At 35.7% G+C, this 18,214-nt stretch overlaps 1 protein-coding gene across 1 annotated transcript in view; it reads right to left on the bottom strand.

The window, feature by feature from the left end:
- Nucleotides 1–18,214, bottom strand: part of MRC1 (mannose receptor C-type 1) — a 78,825-nt gene that overhangs the window by 21,211 nt on the left and 39,400 nt on the right. The window contains exons 10-20 of the mRNA XM_019752082.3: nt 15,674–15,789; nt 13,403–13,551; nt 10,910–11,109; nt 8,365–8,492; nt 7,789–7,876; nt 6,464–6,608; nt 4,885–4,926; nt 3,451–3,614; nt 2,355–2,422; nt 912–1,012; nt 71–213 (exon numbers count right to left, since the gene is read on the bottom strand). Of these exons, the coding sequence (XP_019607641.3) occupies nt 71–213; nt 912–1,012; nt 2,355–2,422; nt 3,451–3,614; nt 4,885–4,926; nt 6,464–6,608; nt 7,789–7,876; nt 8,365–8,492; nt 10,910–11,109; nt 13,403–13,551; nt 15,674–15,789 (1,344 nt within the window). The remainder of the gene's footprint in view (nt 1–70; nt 214–911; nt 1,013–2,354; nt 2,423–3,450; nt 3,615–4,884; nt 4,927–6,463; nt 6,609–7,788; nt 7,877–8,364; nt 8,493–10,909; nt 11,110–13,402; nt 13,552–15,673; nt 15,790–18,214) is intronic.

Below are 18,214 nucleotides of genomic sequence, written 5' to 3'. Positions count from 1 at the left end.
TGTGCATTGTCACTGTCAAGACACCTTGACAGTGGATCAATGTCAAGACAGCTACTAATTTTCTTATTACCTTGTTATTGTAAAAATTCCAACCTTCCTGACAACCTCCTGGGACCGGGGCCGTGGTAGGAATAGCTGTGGCGTTGATGCTGCTGTTATGACGCTGGCAAATGAAGGGATTAGGATAACCACAGTTAATGTCATTCCAAAACCCTGGCAAAGAACGAAATAGTTAAGTTAGATGATCACGTTTATGTTTAAAAACTCTTTTTTAAAAAAATGCATTGATGTACTATAAGGGTTCTCAAAATTGGTTTAGACTACAATCCAACTTGAATTTACACAAGTGACTCAAAAAATCTATGCAACATTCTTTCACTCTTTCACTTGAACTCATAACAGTTCAACTTTACAGGGAGCTCCCTATGAGCCACGCACATTCCTGGTGTTGCAGATATACTAAATAGCCAGTAATTGCTAATGATAATAATCGTATAATACCTAAACTTTATATATACCAAGCATTTGCTTGGTGTTTTAGATGTACGATCTTGTTTAATTACCTGAACAAATAATTTGTCATTATTCTCATTTTGTAGATAAAGACAGGGAGAGAGAGATAAAGGAGATAGATAAACATTCTAGATATTTTCCTTAAATCAGAACATGAAAAAATATTTCATAAAATGAGAAGAAGTAAGAAGATTGACTTTACCACGTATTAGGGTAAATGTTAAACATCCATTCTCTTTACAATTTGAATGGTTATGCTACTAAAATTATTTTCTCCTTTATTCTCTCTCCTTATCTTGCCTGATTTAAGGACATAATTTGTTACTCTTAGCCTAGGGAGGTAGCAAATGACACGTTATACCACAAGCCAAGTAAAAGAATATTTGTATATTGTTTACCTGAATTTGAATACATGACTACACAGTTTTCATCATCATTTGCAAAATTGGGTTCACCCGGGGCCCAAGCCACATAATCGACCTTGCTTTCGTCCATCCAACTGGAAAAGAAAACCCAGGCATTTAGCAACGTTGCAATTATTAGCTGATGGCTACAGCCAACTGGTGGGAACAGGCAAGTCAGTTAAGAGGAAGGGAGACCAGATCCTAAGCTAACAGAAGAGAAGATCCTAGAGAGAGGTTCTAGAGAGAGGGTTCTAGAAAGTTTCTAGAGAGGAGGTTCTAGAGTGAGGCTCTAGAGAGGAGGGGTTCTAGAGAGACTAGCAGGAAAACCCAAAGATGGCTGGTATTTCCCGTGCTTTGTGCTTCTCTGTAGCAAACTGATTCCTTGCCTAGTCCGCCTTCTTTTTCATCCTTGCAAAAGCTGCCTGTAGTCTTCAGGTGGGTGAAGAAACGGAGAGACCCCAGTTACTCCGGAAGTGGGCCAGAGCACAAGTCTTCCATAGTACTTCTTAGGCATGATTCCCACAAACTACAACCACCCATAGAGAGGCTGAAATACAGAGTTTCTCATGAGGCCCATTTTCCAAATTTCACGTTTACTCTGGTTTTTCCCAAGTGATGTGGACCAACGCTTATTTTCACAAATTACAGAAATTCAGAGACAGCTGGAAAAGGACTAAGAGATCTCTCATTTTAGAGATGATTGAAACAGGTACTTGTTCAAAGGAGCCTGAAATATTTCTGATCTTTAAAAATAATGAGTGTGAGTTTAGGTCTCTATTGCTCAGAAATGGCAGCCATAGTCACAGAGAACACATGTGCCTAAAACATCTGTGGATGAGGCTGGAAGACATATCTTCTCTTCCAACTTAGGGGAACGTGTGTATTAATGAACAAGGAAAGAAACCCCCCAAATGTACTAACGTCCTCACTCCCATAGCTTTTCCTGGCTCCTGTGTCTAATGGAAAACAGTACAGTCATTCCTTTGAAGGGATAGCATTTCATGCAGTCAAAAGAGTTTTCCAAAGTTGTGCTGTTAAAGCAGTGAGTGGGGTGATGTACAAGGAATCTTTGGTTCTGGGCACCAAGGAGTCCAAGTAGAAATCATAAATTTTAAAATCAATTCAGTATTCCTATCTATATAATACATCTTCATAGACAATGATTTAGTAGTAATAGGTGATAATATGCCAAAACAAAGACAGGTGAAAGTTTGCAAGATTAAATCAGATTTTGAGTTATTGGAGAATTAGAATGCTGAAAAGATTTAATAGGATTATTTTAAATTTGTTTTTGGTCTTTTTAAGGAAGACTTTTAGATTGAGAATCCTGGAAGATTTTTGAAACTGCATTCAGCAAGAGAAAACCCTCGAAGTAACTTAGGTGTTTATCATCAGATCACCATCCTAAGCAAAGTTATTTTAATTTGATTTACTTACATAAACTTTTTATCCAAGCTGATCAATAAGCCAATAAAATAGGCTGGTTGTGCATCATTCTTGTTTACCTAAAACATGGAGGTTTGAGTTATACTTTATATAATAAGCAAATTCTTAAATAAAACCTACATATTAATGAGGCAGCGTGTGGGACTTTTTCTAAGGAAAAATTCATGCAGAAATTGTGTTGTGTATATTCAAAGTTATTTTTTCATAGAAATAAAAAGAAAAATCTGCACACTATATAACAACCTGCATTTATAAAGCAAATAGCTTAAGGCATTCTCTATACTATCAAATGCCTACACAGTAATTAGTTTGTGGAAGATACTCTTTAAAACAAAGTAGCTATTTGAGATTATGCATCTGAGGAAACACTTCTTTATCCACGTATATTTTTGTGCAATATTAGGAAATATCCTGGCAATTTCAAACCAAGGTATATCCACAAAGATTAAGAAAGTCAGACTACACTTTAATACTTTTGTAATCAAATGGATTTCTATTCTTTTCATTCCTGTTCAGCTTTTTTTTTTTTCCTGCTCTCCTTCTTGCCTCCTTTTTGATGAGGATTTTTAAAGAGAAAGATTGAGCCACGCAAGCACTCTTGGAAAAAATTAATTATACCTTTACTGTTAGCTGACAATTTGGGTACAACCAAGAAAGATTTTTATATGAATAACCAAGCTGTACTATCTATCAACCAACAGTTTGGTCCAACTAAGACAGATTTTTAAATGAATAATCAACCTGCAATGTACACAAATCATTGATATAAACAACTGATGAGGAATTGTAATCTCTGAAAATCAAATTAGTGAATTCAAAGCCATGAAATATGGATCCCACAAAGGCCAAGCTAAAAGAGTGTCTCTGGGTTCTGTGATTCTGCACTGAATAGTCAAACAATCAGGTCATTCACTTCTATTACGGCCAATACCCACACCCCCTCCTCTGGTCTTCACTTCTTTACCCCGACCTTAGCAGGTTCAAATTCAGCACATACTTTAAAATTTCACCCAGAGGTACCAATTGTAGACATTATGTTTGCTTCTCCCATGTCACTATTCCATTCTTAAATTAATCATTGTCTTACGTATTTCCATAGAAACTTCTTTTCACTTTCACTTTGAATGGAAACAAGATCACCAAAATTCTTCTTGCAAAATCCTCGTGCATTGTCCATGGTTTCCTTCTCTTTGCTAAAATAATACTGGTAGTCTTTGTAAATAACCCAACCATCTTCAGTGACTGGTGGATCTGAAAAATTCATGAAGGAAGGGGATGAATTTTATTTTGGTGAATTCCGGCATCTGGTATGTATGGCACACAAAAGTGAAAAAGGGCAGAGTAGCTATAACAGAGGTCTCTGCAACTTTGAGATCCCAGGACGAGCAGGATGTTTCTGCCAGATACAGACTCATCACCTAAAGCCAAATGTCTACTTTCCATCAACTCCGTAAAAACTAGCTACTCTCTCTTCTCACTAAGTTCCATGCATCATTATTGGGTCAACAGACTCCCAACATTAGTCTCATCAGTAGGATCACATAAATGGAAGGATTTACATCCAAGCTCTCATGATGACCTAGGTTCAAGGAGTAGAAGCTTGAGAAAGCAGTTTTCATCTCAATAGAACAAAGAACTTGTAACAGATGGACTTGGGTATTTCAGTGTATAACTGGAGAACCAAGGAATTCATATACCGTGTTTCCCTGAAAATAAGACTGGGTCTTATATTAAGGTTTGCTCCAAACGACTCATTAGGGCTTATGTTCAGGGCACATCATCCTGAAAAAGATGCTAGGGCTTATTTTCTGGTTAGGTCTTATTTTCGGGGAAACATGGTACCAGGAGGGCACCTAAGGCTCTTGCCAAGCCATCTGTGCTGTTAGTGGCTTGAATAAGAGACCCCAAAGATGTCCAGACCCTAATAACTGCAATCTGTGATTATTGCCCCACACAGAAAAAGGGGCTTGGTAGATGTGATTAAATTAAAGATCCTGAGATAGAAAGAATATTTTAGATTATCTGGATGGGACCTAGATGTAATCACAAGTGACAGAGGGAGGCCAAGGGATATTTGACTACAGAAGACGAAAGCCATGTGACAAATGAAACAAGATGACACATTTCTGGTTCTGAAGATGGATGAAGGGGCCATGAAACCATAAATGCAAGGAATACAACTCACCAAGCTGGAAAAGGCAAGGAAACCGATGAATGTGGCTTTAAGCCACCAAGTTTGTGGTAATCTGTTACAGCAGCCATAGGAAACTAATACATGTGCTAAAGAAGAAACATGTGTCTTTGGATTTGATTCATGAGCCCTTGAGAAATTGCACTAACAATGCCTTATGTTTGTGCATAGGAGCACCTGTCTAGAGAGAAAAATCCAAATTTATATGAGATTCCCAAAGATATTAAGAACCTTTGCTCTTCACCTTCGTAGGGTAAATATGTTTTTCATTGTGAGAGGAAAGAGGGGGAAAATATCAATATGGATATCAGAAAACAAGAAAACACCTACTGTCTTCAGGAGCTGGTGTGGGCTCAGGATTTGGTGTTTGTCCTGAAAAACAAAAGAAAATTATTATAAAGTGTGCTGTACTTCTGCTATTACATATCCTTCTGGTTTCAACTATTTTCATGAGTTGATATAGTTAAAAATTTAATTGCTCTTTTTTTCTCCTCCCTCTCTTCCACTCTCCAATTCTCCTATCATGCTGTAGAGGAGAATGAAGGAAAACAAAATTAGGAGTTAAGAGATAAACAAAGTAGTTATAATAATAGCCACCAGAAGTCGCAAGAGAGTTTTCAGGTTCAAGTAGTGTCATCTAAAGGAAAAAAAATAGAACATGAGTTTTGGAGACAGACCGGGGTTTAAAATGCTTACCCTTAATCTTGTCCACTGCAAAAAGAAGTTAGTAATATGTGTAAATAGGTGGGGTAAAATATGTGAGTTATTGATATTTAGAAGCTGCTCAATGGATGTTAACACATCTTATAATTAGCTGTGAAATTACTTACAATATCATTATTTGAAACCATTAAATATCAACTTTTTATTTATAAAATATATTTTTCATCAAAGGATATTTTTATTAAATGTATGTTTCACTAAAAGTTAAATGAAACACTTTTCTTTCCAAGTAGTTACTGATATATCTGAACTTTGTTGGAATCTGATAAAAGGACTTGGATTACCTCGCTTTTGGTTTAGTGTATTCAACAGCCGTAGGAACAGAGCTACTAATAATATATAAGGAAACTAATCATTGGTAGCTAGAAGTTTTAAAGAAAACTGGCCACTATTTATTCCTCCTTTCTGAACATTTGAAAGCACTAATCTAAGCAGGAGTAAGGAAAATAAGCAGTCAGCAACAGTGTCTCTAGCAAGGCAAGTTGGGACAGTAGCCAAGGCTTCCTGACAGCAGAGGGCAATGTAGTTCCATCTATCTGTTTCCAAATGAGAAAGTTGACTCATATTTTGGTTCAAGGGTGGGTCTGTTGGTTTGTTTATTTTAACATAAGAACCTGAATCCTCTGACCTCACTCTCTGACTTGGAAATATGGAACTTTCTGAGTCAAGATGATGATTGACAGCAAGCACTGATACATTTTGACCATCATAACATGGTGGGTCCAAATATTATCAGGGACCTCAAGTCGGTGGTTGTTCTTTGTGTTGAACATTTCTTTGACAAATCAATATATAAGAAATTCAGACTTAGGGAAGCTTTCACCTGACTAACGGAGGTCAGAAGGTGAAAATTCCAAAAAAGAAATCGCATATTCAATACTCTGCTCACAGAGTAGAACACCCACTCCCACCACTGTAGGACCGAGTCAGAAATCACAGCTCGTGGGAACTATTTCCGCGGACGTGATTTTGGTCTAGGATTCTCGGTGGCCTTTTGATCCTCCGTTCCTTTGGAACATTTATCTGTGCTCAGTGACTTCATTCTTATCCTGTGAAACGATGGTCCCTGCCAGTTCCCTTATTTTGTTATTTTTGTTTGTTTGGTTCCCCTAATGAAGAGAAGACATTGGGATGTAAGGAGGTCAGTTCTTTAAGCTGAGATAAAAGAGAAAACAGGTTATCATACCTTTTTTTATCTGGCAGATCCAGTTCTTAAGATGTTCACAGTTAATATCATTCCAGGACATACCAGGATCACCTTTCAAATCTCCACAGTATTCAGTATTTCCATAATTATTAGGTTCTCCATAAGCCCAATTTTCATATGAAACCTGTGTTAGAAACATTACATTGCAATCACTTAACAATCAATGTCAATTAACAAGCCAATGTCAATCACCTATCCAAACAGAAAAGATATATTTACATTTTGTAATCTATTTACTTTTATTTTCCAAAGCTTGACTTTGATAGAAAGATTTATAAACACGACTGGGAAAGACATAGGTTTCATTACATGGAAACTTTTGAAGTAGAATAGAGTATGCTACTGGTTATTATAAAATTTCCTTTACTCTCATTAAATAGAATAGGCCACAGAAGTGGCATTTATATATAGGAAAAATCAGACAAAGAGCTCCATTTCTCAGTATTAGGAGTTCGTACATTTATAACTTGTTCTTAAGGGATAATATGTGTGATGTTGGAAACTTTCTCTTTATTCGATGGGTAGCACAAAGGAATTCATTAGTTCTTTTTACAAAAGAAACAGGCCTATAACATGTTGCTAACAAAAACTACCAAATTTTACTAAAATGAACAGTAGAAATAGATGAAAGGCTGGGTTTAGGTCCCCTATGGAATTTTCAGCATGGACTCCTAGCCCATAGGGTTTTAGACTAAGCATTCTGATTTATTTTCCAGCAATATAATATATAAAATTCAAATGTCAATGGAGCCATCAAAAATACCACCTTACCCAAGTTCTTTGAAAAGTTGCTGCTGTGTTATAAGGAGATAGAACTGAAATCACAAATCACTTCCTGTGAAAACTAGTGTACTAAACATTGACAGCAAGTGCTTAGTCTCTCACTTCTCCTTTTCTGAGAATGGAGAAGTCTGACAAAGTCTAATGGGTATTCATGAAATATCAAAAGTTGTTTCCAGATCTTCTGATCTATAAGAGGTTATAAAATACTCAATTTTTTAAAAGTTTAACTACTTGCATATCAATTTTACATGACAGAATAAAGATTTTATTTTATAGAAACTAGTGGAATGAGTTCCCCATTTTTTTTTTTTAATCTAGTCAACATGGTTACACCTTGTGTGACTAGGAGAACTCTACTAGGGCAGGGGCAGAATAATGACCCTAAAATAGAATTTATTTTCCATAGAAAAATGTCTCTAGCTATTATGATAACCTTTCTTACCAAAAGTGTGCATTAAGCCAAGGATAATAAATACTATGTGATGAAGTAAGAAAACGATATATATAATCAAATTACTCACAGGAGAACCATCGCTCCAAGTAAAGCCCTCTGAAGGACTTCCATACGTCAACCCCAACCAAAACAGTTCATGGTAGCTTCCACTAGTCCTGCAATATACAAGATATAAAGAAAGCTTATGCAATAGCATGAAACAAATTTGGTCACCTATGAGGACTCATCAAATTTGAAAGTTACCTCCAAAACATAAATTAGTTAGTACACAGGCAAATTCAATGACTAAATGTAAGTATTATGAAATAGATACACATTTTGGTACAACCCACAAATATCCCAAACAGAAGCCACCATTTGAGAAGATATCATTGTAAAGCATTGAAAGATAGCCGTTCATTATTCATTTAACAATATGTATTGAGTGTCTTGTACTTTTATAGAGCCATTCCTCATAGGATTTATACAAAATTAAAGCATTTGGAAGTGAAACTAGATTTAAAAGGGCACCTGGATTTGGGATATGCTACATGGACACAAAGTAGTATCATGAGACAACAATTTCAGAAATGTAAGAATTTTTTCAACATCATTAGCACCATATAGTTAAAAGAAAGGAGTATTATATAGAAAAGATACGTACGTAATTAATCGCCATATTGTTTGCTGTTCCTCTTTGTTATTGATACTCGCTAGATCTCCACCCAAAGCTCTACAGAAATCTCGAGATTCAAACCATGTTTTCTTCTCATGTTTTCCTTTTGTAAACAGCTAAAAATGATATGGTTTCAGATGTTATTTTACATGTCATAGCTTATCAAATCAAGAAAAAGAATTATTCACTTTTGATGAGATTTCATTTATAGAAAAGCAAGACATTGCCGTGGCCCAAAACAACATAATTCTCTTGGTTAAAAATGAATTTATGACTGAATATTTGGGGAAAAAAATTTGGGAGATCATTTTTGTTGAGAAAACCTTAGAAAATAAAATTATTTGATAGCACAGGAGAAATTAGATTAAGATCTTAGAAACCTTAGGCATATGGGTTAAGCTCATTATCGAAGACAGGATTGATTTGGTTAAATGTGAAAAGTGGCATTGAGATGGAGAAAAAATGCAACTTTTGAACAAAGTAAACATGAATAAAGCACATTTTAAGGATAATAACCTCCTTAAGGTCGTGCCACAGATTGTTGTCTTGTTTAGCTTAAATAATGAATAACCTGGCAGTCTTTCAATATTTCGTTGGTAGTGTCTTTCAAAACTGTCTTGTCTTTTTTCCTATGGATGTATATTTTCACAACTCTTGGCGCACATGCCAAAACAGACACTCATCTGGCAGAGCATCTAACAAGATGGGTTATAAGCTAAACTCAATTTAATAGGTTAATAATTTAGGGAATATGTCATATTATCCAGAGGACTGCAGTGACATGGAATTCACAGTGACAGTTTGGGAAACACCTATCAGTATGCAAATGATATAGCAGTTCCTTGTCTCCACCAGCTTTTATAATTTTTATTTATCTTTTCTGAGTCATGGCTCCATCACCCAAGGCTTGTGGAGAAAAGGATTTGCTTCCAACGGAGTATGGCTGCCCAGCTGTCATCGAACAACCCAAGGTGACCTTCACCTTGACCCTAACTTGAGTTATCTGGACACAGGTGTCTTGAGTAAGTTTCCATGTCAGTAACCCCAAGTCCTGTGAGTACCTTGACTTGCTAGACTGTGATATAAGACTTTATTTTCTTAATTCAATCAACTATCAGCTGAATTTTATTCGTATTTCCCACATCTTAATCTGTACAAAGATGGTCTGTATATTTCCAAACAAACCCTACCCCAAACTTTCTAATGAAGCACATACAAGGGTTTATTGAACATCCACCTGGATAACGTCTGATGGAAACTTGGTTCGCTTCCCAGTTCTGCAGGATGCTGCTGCTTCTCTCAAAATGCTGCGATAAATCTCAGTAGCCTACCACCCTCAGGCTGTGTGTAGGATGAACCTGGCCTCCCTGGAGTGAATCAAAAGCGTCCAGAGGCAGCAATAAATACCTGAGTGGCTTTGTGTTGGTCCTCAGTCCATTTACAAAATCCTCTCTTGTCTTGGCTCAATACATCCCCTTCCATATAAATTACGCTTTTAGCCCCCACCAGCTAATCTGGATTGAACAGTTCATCAGTCTCTATTGCTACTAATGGCAGTTTCCTACTTAACAAGCCATACCCCTCCAGTTAGATATTAAACAACCTAATTCTGACACACACTATAGTAATTCAAGTTCTTCATCAACCTTGCCAAACTGTTTTACAAGGCACGCCATGGCCATCTGCCATTGAAAGGATTGAATAATAGAGGTCCCTGAGAGCAGGACTTTTAGAGAATAATAGCATTAAGCAGTAGATAAGTGTATTTCTGTATTTGGCTAAATACCACCTTCTCTAGAATGGATATGACTTACGAGAGAGAGAAAAAGACCCAATGCTGAACTCGCTGGGGTTTTTGTTTACTTGTTTAGGTGAACTCGATTGCATTAGGAGAAAATGGATGGTCCTGCTTAGGACTGCATAAAATAACAGCAGAAGATCGATCACACTGTCATTTAAAGGGCGCTGAACGGCCACGTGCCCTTACTTAGCAGGGCCTTCATATCCCATTAGCCTAATCATCAGGGGTTAAATCAGAACAGTGGAGCGTTATCTTCAGGACACCCCTGTGGCATTAGTATAGATTCCTCTATCAACTCAGTTAACTAAAGGCTAGGGTTCTAAGAACAGAGCGAAAATGAGATGCAATGGGAGACAATGAGGAGGAGAAGAAATTTTCATTAAGATGAAAAGAAATGCGAGCTCCGACTAGTGTCAGAAAGCCTGGGAGAGAGGCGGGACGCAGAGAGAAGGGTGATGAACGGAAAGCACTGGAAGAAAGGCTGCTGTGACCTGTGTCTGTGTTGTTCGTTACGTTTGCTGGTGTTAAATGCAACTGGTCACCAGCATCGAACCAAGGAGAGCTCTTTAAAAATAAGTGATGTCCTGTACTCCTCCCAGATCAATAAAACCAGAATTTCTACAGGTGGAGCCTGGGCATGGTGGTTTTGGTTTTTGCATTTTAATTCCTTAGGTGATCCCTAAAGCTGAAGTATATTCCCAATTCTGTATTAGCTTAGTAATTGTGACTTACCTTGAAACACAAGCTTGTTTTACTGGAGGTGCCCCAATCCTCTGGACATTTGGGTTCAGGTGTTGTTGTGGGCTCTGGCGGGCGAGTTACTCCTTCTGCCCAGTGTTTGCACACAAATTTTGCCTTTTCTTCGCATCTCAAAACATCCCATAAGCCCCCTGCTCTCCCAGTTCTCATGGCAACACAGCCTGGTTTTCGCCCTGCATAAAATACATACAGTTCACTCAAATGGTGCTGCTGACGGTTGGCCATGCTTACAGGAGACCGCTCAAACCTGAGGGTCCGATTCTGTGGCCAAATCTACATGTGATGAGAAAATCCTGCAGCATTTGGCAATTCATTTGTGCTATGTGAACCACTATTTACCTTTTATTTGTGTGGCCTATGTCCCCAACTGAATTATGATTTCAAAGGTCACAAAGCAACTGAATTTATGATCTCAAAGGTTTTGATAACATTTTGTATTTCTAACATCTGGCAGGGTGCCCCCCCCATATGGACATTTAATGATACAATAATTACAGTATAATAAAATTGACCACAATAACAAAAAGAATGGTTTAACATTTCTTTTTTTTAAAACACATTCTTCTAGATATTTTTGTTCCCTCGGGTCTGTGTAGATCCTCTAGAACAGAAGTTCTTCACAGACTTCAAAATGAGGTACACCTGGGCTGGGGATTTTCATCATTACTCAGTCACTCGGAACGTGTTGGCTCATCTTAACATGCAAATATCATGTTTCCCCGAAAATAAGACCTAGTCAGACAATCAGCTCTAATGCATCTTTTGAAGCAAAAATTAATACAAGACCCGGTATTATATTTATTATATTATAACATATCATATATCATATCATATCATATCATATCACGTCATATTATATTATATTATATTATATTATATTATATTATATTATATTATACTATATTATTTATATAAGACCGAGTCTTATATTATAGTAAAATAAGACCAGGTCTTACTTGAATTTTGCTCCAAAAGATGCATTAGAACTGATTGGCTCGGTCTTATTTCCGGGGAAACACAGTAGCACCTCCTACCTTACAGAGTTGTAATGAATGTTTTCATGGATAAAAAAGTACATAGAATAAAATGAGGACTATATTAAGCTTCATGGTTTATAATTCTGTTTTAGAGTCATGGTTATTACCAAATAGTAATTAATTAAGGTAGAGCTTGGCAAACATTAGGATTCCTTGCTGCGAAGATGAGGTCACCTTTTATTATTATTCTTTTAAAGGACATTAAAAGTGTTTAGAGCAACTCAAGTTCTGGGGAGATACATCTTTTCTAAAGTGTTGTCATTAATGTCTCTGATTCCCTATGGCTCCTGTTTCATTCATTTTTATTCCGTAAAGACATTCCCAGATTAATCTCTCATAATCCTACTAATGAGTGAACAATACAAGCAAAATTAAGGAGTGCATCCTAGAGAGTAAGAATGATCACTCCTAACAACTCCTAACATTTTTTTCTTTAAAGTGTGCACTCAGCTCTTAATATTGCCCAGTTATTTAAAAATAAACTGAAATTCTACTATTTTTTCAGAACACTCAATAATTAAACAAGAATTGCACTATCCAGTTTACTGATCTATTTTCCTATAGAGAACTGAGAATACAAATGAAAAGAACTGAAGATTAGGACTTGTTAGGCTAAGCAGTAAATTCATACCCTTGAGCTATTATTCCGTCTTTAGATTTTTGCCCAGGCACAATGAAACATTTGCAAAAAGGATGTTGAATTTCCTGGCAGTTGTCATATGTTATGGCACCAGTGTAAAAAGAAGGTAAAGAATCTTTCAGAGGCTATTTCAGAAGCTACCTACTAAGGAAGCAAATCAAAATTTATAGGGAGGGAGGGTGGTGTTAGTGCAAATACCACAGATTTCAGAAATACACAGATTAGTCTAAATCCATGGTCCAAATCTTTCTAGTGATATAAATTTTCTGAGCCCCAGTTTCTACATCTTTAAAATGAAAATATGCAAACTTGCTTTGCAGGTTTCTTATAAGGATAAAATACAATCTAACATATATAAAGGACTAAACAGGGCAACACATACACGATATAGAAAGAATTCTATGTAAGCACTATCTTTGCTCCACCAACTCAAGCACACTAATATTTCTATTCATTGAAAGTTTTATATCCCTTTAGTATAGTTTTGAGTTTTTAGAATTAAGTTAACCATTTGGAACATTTGTGACCATGCAGGATTTCATAAATACTTTTCAAATAGAACAGTACCCGATGACCTAGAGATTGTGTCCTCTTTGTTTTCTTATACCACTGCAAACTAATTGGAAATTTAAAAAAAAAAACAGAAAAACAAAAAAAGAATAGAATATAAAATACTGAAAACACAATTCATTTATACTGTCTATTTGGAAAGGTACATGGAGGAGTAACAGGCTTTCCCAGTGGATGTCCAAGGTGAATGAAATCCACAGGCTAAATTGTTGCTCATACCTGGCATGTCAGAGTTCCAGTGAGTGAACTGAACCTCTTCCTCAATGGTCCACTGAAAGGTCCCTTTGTTTTGTACATCTGAAAGTCCTGTCCAAAAATATCTTTCAGGCCTCAATCCAACCAAACTAGTTAGAAAGGCTTGCTCATATCTAAAAAACAATAATAATAAAATAATTTAAAATAAAATAATTAACTTATTTCGCTTAGCATTATAATCTCAAAATCCATCCATGTTGTCACAAATGGCACTATTTCATCTTATCTTATGGCAGAATAGTATCCATTGTGTATATATACCACAACTTCTTTACCCATTCATCTATCAAAGGACACTTTGGTTGTTTCCATCTCTTGGCCGCTATAAATAAAGCTGCAATGAACATCAAAGCACATATGTCTTTACAGATAAATGTTTTCAGATTTTTTGGGTAGATACCCAGGAGAGGGATTGCTGGGTCATATGGGAATTCTATTCGTAATTCTTTGAGGAAATTCCACACTGCCTTCCCCAGTGGCTGCACCAATCTGCCTTCCCACCAACAGTGTATGAGGGTTCCTTTTTCTCCACAGCCTCTCCAACACTTATTTGTCTTGTTGATGATAGCCATTCTGACTGGGGTGAGGTGATATCTCATTGTGTTTTTTATTTGTATTTCTCCGATGATTAGTGATGTTGAACATTTTTTCATATGTCTATTGGCCATTTGTATGTCTTCTGGAGAAATGTCTATTCAGGTCAAGTCAGACAGAAAAAGTAGAGAAATATGATTTCACTGATATGTGGTATATAAAACTGACAACAAAAGAACAAGAAAAACAAATAAAGAAACAAAAACTCATAGACATAGACAATAGTTCAGTGGTTACCAGAGGGTAAGGGGGGAAGGGGGCGATATTAAGTTCATGAAAAAGTAATTGCAGTTTAAAAGGTTAAAAACAATTGCTAAAACCACAATTACTTTTGCACCAACATAATAGATGAGGGTAAAGGGGATCCAATATATGGTGATGGAAAGAGAACTGACTCTGGGTGGTGAACACACAATGTGATATATAGATGATGTATTACAGAATTGTATACCTTAAATCTATGTAACTTTGCTAACAAATGTCACCCCAATAAACTAATTTTAAAAATAAAAATAAAATAATTAACTACAAGCAATTTTAGAAATATTAATGTAAACTTTTCTAATTATCAACATGAAAAGTATCTCATTTCTACATTTGAGCTATTATTTAGTTGGTAACTCAAATATATTGTGTTACATTTATGTGTCATTGGTATGCAAATTTCACTAAGGAAACGTGATCTTATAAAGGAAAAATACTATATAGGTGACTGAATAAAATCATTCAAATATACTCAAATCATTTCTCTCTACCCCTCCTCAAAATGTAAGAGATTCCTGAAAATGCAAAGGAGAAAACTATAGCGTTTTAAAATACGTTGTTTAAAAATCAGTCCACTTTTCAAATATTTCAAATGCTCTACACAATTTTTGGCTAAGTAACTTCAGAGGTCATTACATTATCGAGGATAATACAAATCTGTGTGGACTTTACCCTCAATTTCATTCTTGTATGTCAGGTCAGAAACAGAAAAGAAAATTATCAAGAAATATTTATTGCACTAAAACACAATAATATTTTACCTTCTTACTGCAAATGGAATGGACATTTAAAAATTTCTTTTAAGTTTCTCCTGGACCTATTCTAGTGCTTTGAAAAGAGTAGGGGGAAAATAAATAAATACTAAAATCTTAAAAATAGATGGGACTCTAGAGGTCAAAAGTTACATGAAATCCTCTATGTCCATGTGATTTCCTTGATCTATTAGTCTAGTAAACCTAACAAAGAAAAGAAAAGAATGGAAGAATTGGAAAAATGAATAAAATATTTAGTAAATCTCTCTGCCCTACTTTTTGGTGGAAAAAATGGTAAAGATAGAAAGTGAGATTTTTGACCTGAAAACCCTACTTTCCCAGCTTACAAAAATAGATATAGAAAAAAGTTAGATCCATAAACTACATTTACTAGTGCATGAGTAAACAGTTCTGAATATTGCTTTATAGTACTAAAAGCAGCAAAATATTTTATAATGTTTGTAATGAAGAATTCAAACGAGAATATGATTTTTAATTCTTCTACTTTTACAAACTATACCTCATGATCACAATGTAATTTATTCAGAAATTTAGAACACATTGATACTTAGGCTTTTCTGAAAACTTTTCATCATTTGACATTTTAAAATAAATCGTTGCATACCTGTCTTCAACAGTTGTTAAGTAAGCCTTCTCATTCACACAGGTTTGGTTTGCTTCTGCAAATGTTGAAAGTGTATGTCCAATCATGTAGCAGTAGAAACCATGTCTTTTCCAGCCCTGTTAATGTTATCAAGCAGATTGCCATGCATATGTATTAGATATTATTTTAATAATCTATTATGAAACACAAATTGATAAACAAAAGAAGTGTCTAAAGAACTCAAATCTGAATAATTTGAAATGCGTTTTTGCATTTTCAAATTATTTGCAAGTCATTTGAAAACCATTCCATGAATACAAATAACAAGTAGATTGTTCCTCATAGAACAAATCATGGTACAAAATGGGGGGAGGGCACTCATTCTCTCCAATTAGGGGGCATCCTCCAACAAAATGATTTGGAAAATGTTTACTGAGGAAACTGAACAGAATAACTAAGACTTGGGTTTTAGAATAGGTAACCACAGGAAATAACTTGCACAGTGGCAAGCCTTGTTGCCTACTGAGGCCAATAGCAGGCGGTGAGCTGAAGGCATGTCAGCTGGGAGAGTACGCATCAAATTTATGGCAACACGATTTGGCGTGGTTCCCCTCCCATACTTCCAACACAGAGAAATGCTAAATGAAAATATAACGACAAACAAAAAAATCCATACTACAGCTTGAATGAAAGAAGGGGACATTCCAGGTATAAAAAATAAGTAAGAAACTAAAAACTAGAACTGAAAGTGTATCAGCTGAGACTGAAGTTGCCCAGGGCGTATCAGACCTAGATTAGGTCTGGGTTCTACTGTCCATGCAGACGAAGATAACTGGCCATCAGCCCATCTGAGGCAGGGAGATAGAACTGAAATCCTTTCATGAAGATGATACCCATTACAGATAGCCCCTCCGGGCAAAGAGAACAAGAACATTCTAGCTACAGAACTAGGAAAGGACAGAGATTCTTGTCATCTGCCTGGGGTTCTGGGTGTAGGAAAAAATTCTTCTGTTGGGAAAACAACTAACCCATGCCACAGATGGGTGCTGGTTTTCACTTTACACTACCTACATTGTATGAGCATTCACAGGCAAAATAAATAAATAAATAAAATTGTAAAATTTAGTCTACAAAAGGAGAAGCTCAGGTATTTAGAGAAGTAAAATGCAAAACCACACAACATAAATATTTCTACAACACAAGTCATGCAAGACTATAATATTTGAGGGATGGGGTGGGAACTAATTAACAATAAAAAATTACAAGCCATGTGAGAAAATGTCTCATTTTAAGGGAAAGTCAACAATCTAACATGATAACACAATCTGGGAAAATATTATAAAAATCAGCATGTTTGAGATTAAGTCACAAAAGAAGAAAATAAATCAATAATGAAAGATCATATTCTATGAACAAAGAACAAGAAGATCTGAACACACAAAATATGAAATTTCATGAAAAGAAAAATACAAAGTTAAAAACTTCATGGCCAGGTTAAATGTAGAAAATAGGGTTGTAGAAAGATTGGCAAGTTGGATGAATGGAGCAGAGGAATTAAAATATGAAAGGAGATTAAAAAAACATATTGATTGAAAATAGAATGAGAACATCAATCTAAGATAAAATTCAGAAGCACAGAATAAAATTAAAGACTGACAATTTGCAAGAATTGAAAGATACTAGTCCTCAAAGTAAAGAGGCATATCGAGTTCCAAATGGAACCAATAAAATCAATACAAATTTCAATACATTGGACTAAGCCTGCAGAATGACAAACATAATGAGAAGATCTGAAAATCAATCAGAGAAAATATAGAGGACACACTTTAAAAAAAAGAAGGATGACTCTAATCATAGGAATTGCAATGGCAAAAGTAAAAGCCAGGAGAAAATGAAATAATATACAAAGCACAGTCAGAAAACAGCTGTCAATCTAGGATTCTAAAATGACTTACATAAACTAGTATGCAGGATGAGGATAAATTCAAGACGTTTTCAGACAAAGTTTCCCTCTCTCACATCCCAAGTGAAAGAACTACTAAAAGATCTATTTACTTTGGCAAGAAGGAATTTTAAGTCAGGAGGAATGAGTGGGCTAAAAGTGTACACTGAACAAAGAAATCAACAAATGTCTTAGCGAATCCAGGTCTAATTGCCTGTAAAAATGGCAAAGATAACTAACTGGGAATGGGGAGTTAAAGAATGGAATATAAGTAAGACCAGTAGTTTAGTTAATAATATTGTCAATTACCTGGTTGTGATAATGTACTCTAGTGAGATGTTATCAGTGGGAGAAGTGAAGTGGATGATAAACGGGAATTCTCTGTATTCTTTTTTTCAGCTTCTTGTGAGGCTAACATTACAGTGCCAGGTGGGTACTACACTAGTCACTAATTTACAATCATTTATTGTAAATCAAATGCCAGGGGATCATTTCTTAAATCATATAAATGTCTAACCACTATGCTGTATACCTGAAATTAATATAAAATAATATTGAATGCCCCAATTTTTTTTAATCTTTTAGAAGTCTAAGTGGAATTATAATCTTCATTTTGTTCA

The sequence above is a fragment of the Rhinolophus sinicus genome, chromosome 1 (assembly GCF_057876585.1).
Source record: "Rhinolophus sinicus isolate RSI-liver-muscle chromosome 1, RSI-T2T, whole genome shotgun sequence".
In the NCBI taxonomy this organism is placed as follows: Eukaryota; Metazoa; Chordata; class Mammalia; order Chiroptera; family Rhinolophidae; genus Rhinolophus; species Rhinolophus sinicus.
The sequence above is the reverse complement of the archived record's forward strand: the minus strand, read 5'-3'. Positions and strand labels throughout refer to the sequence as shown.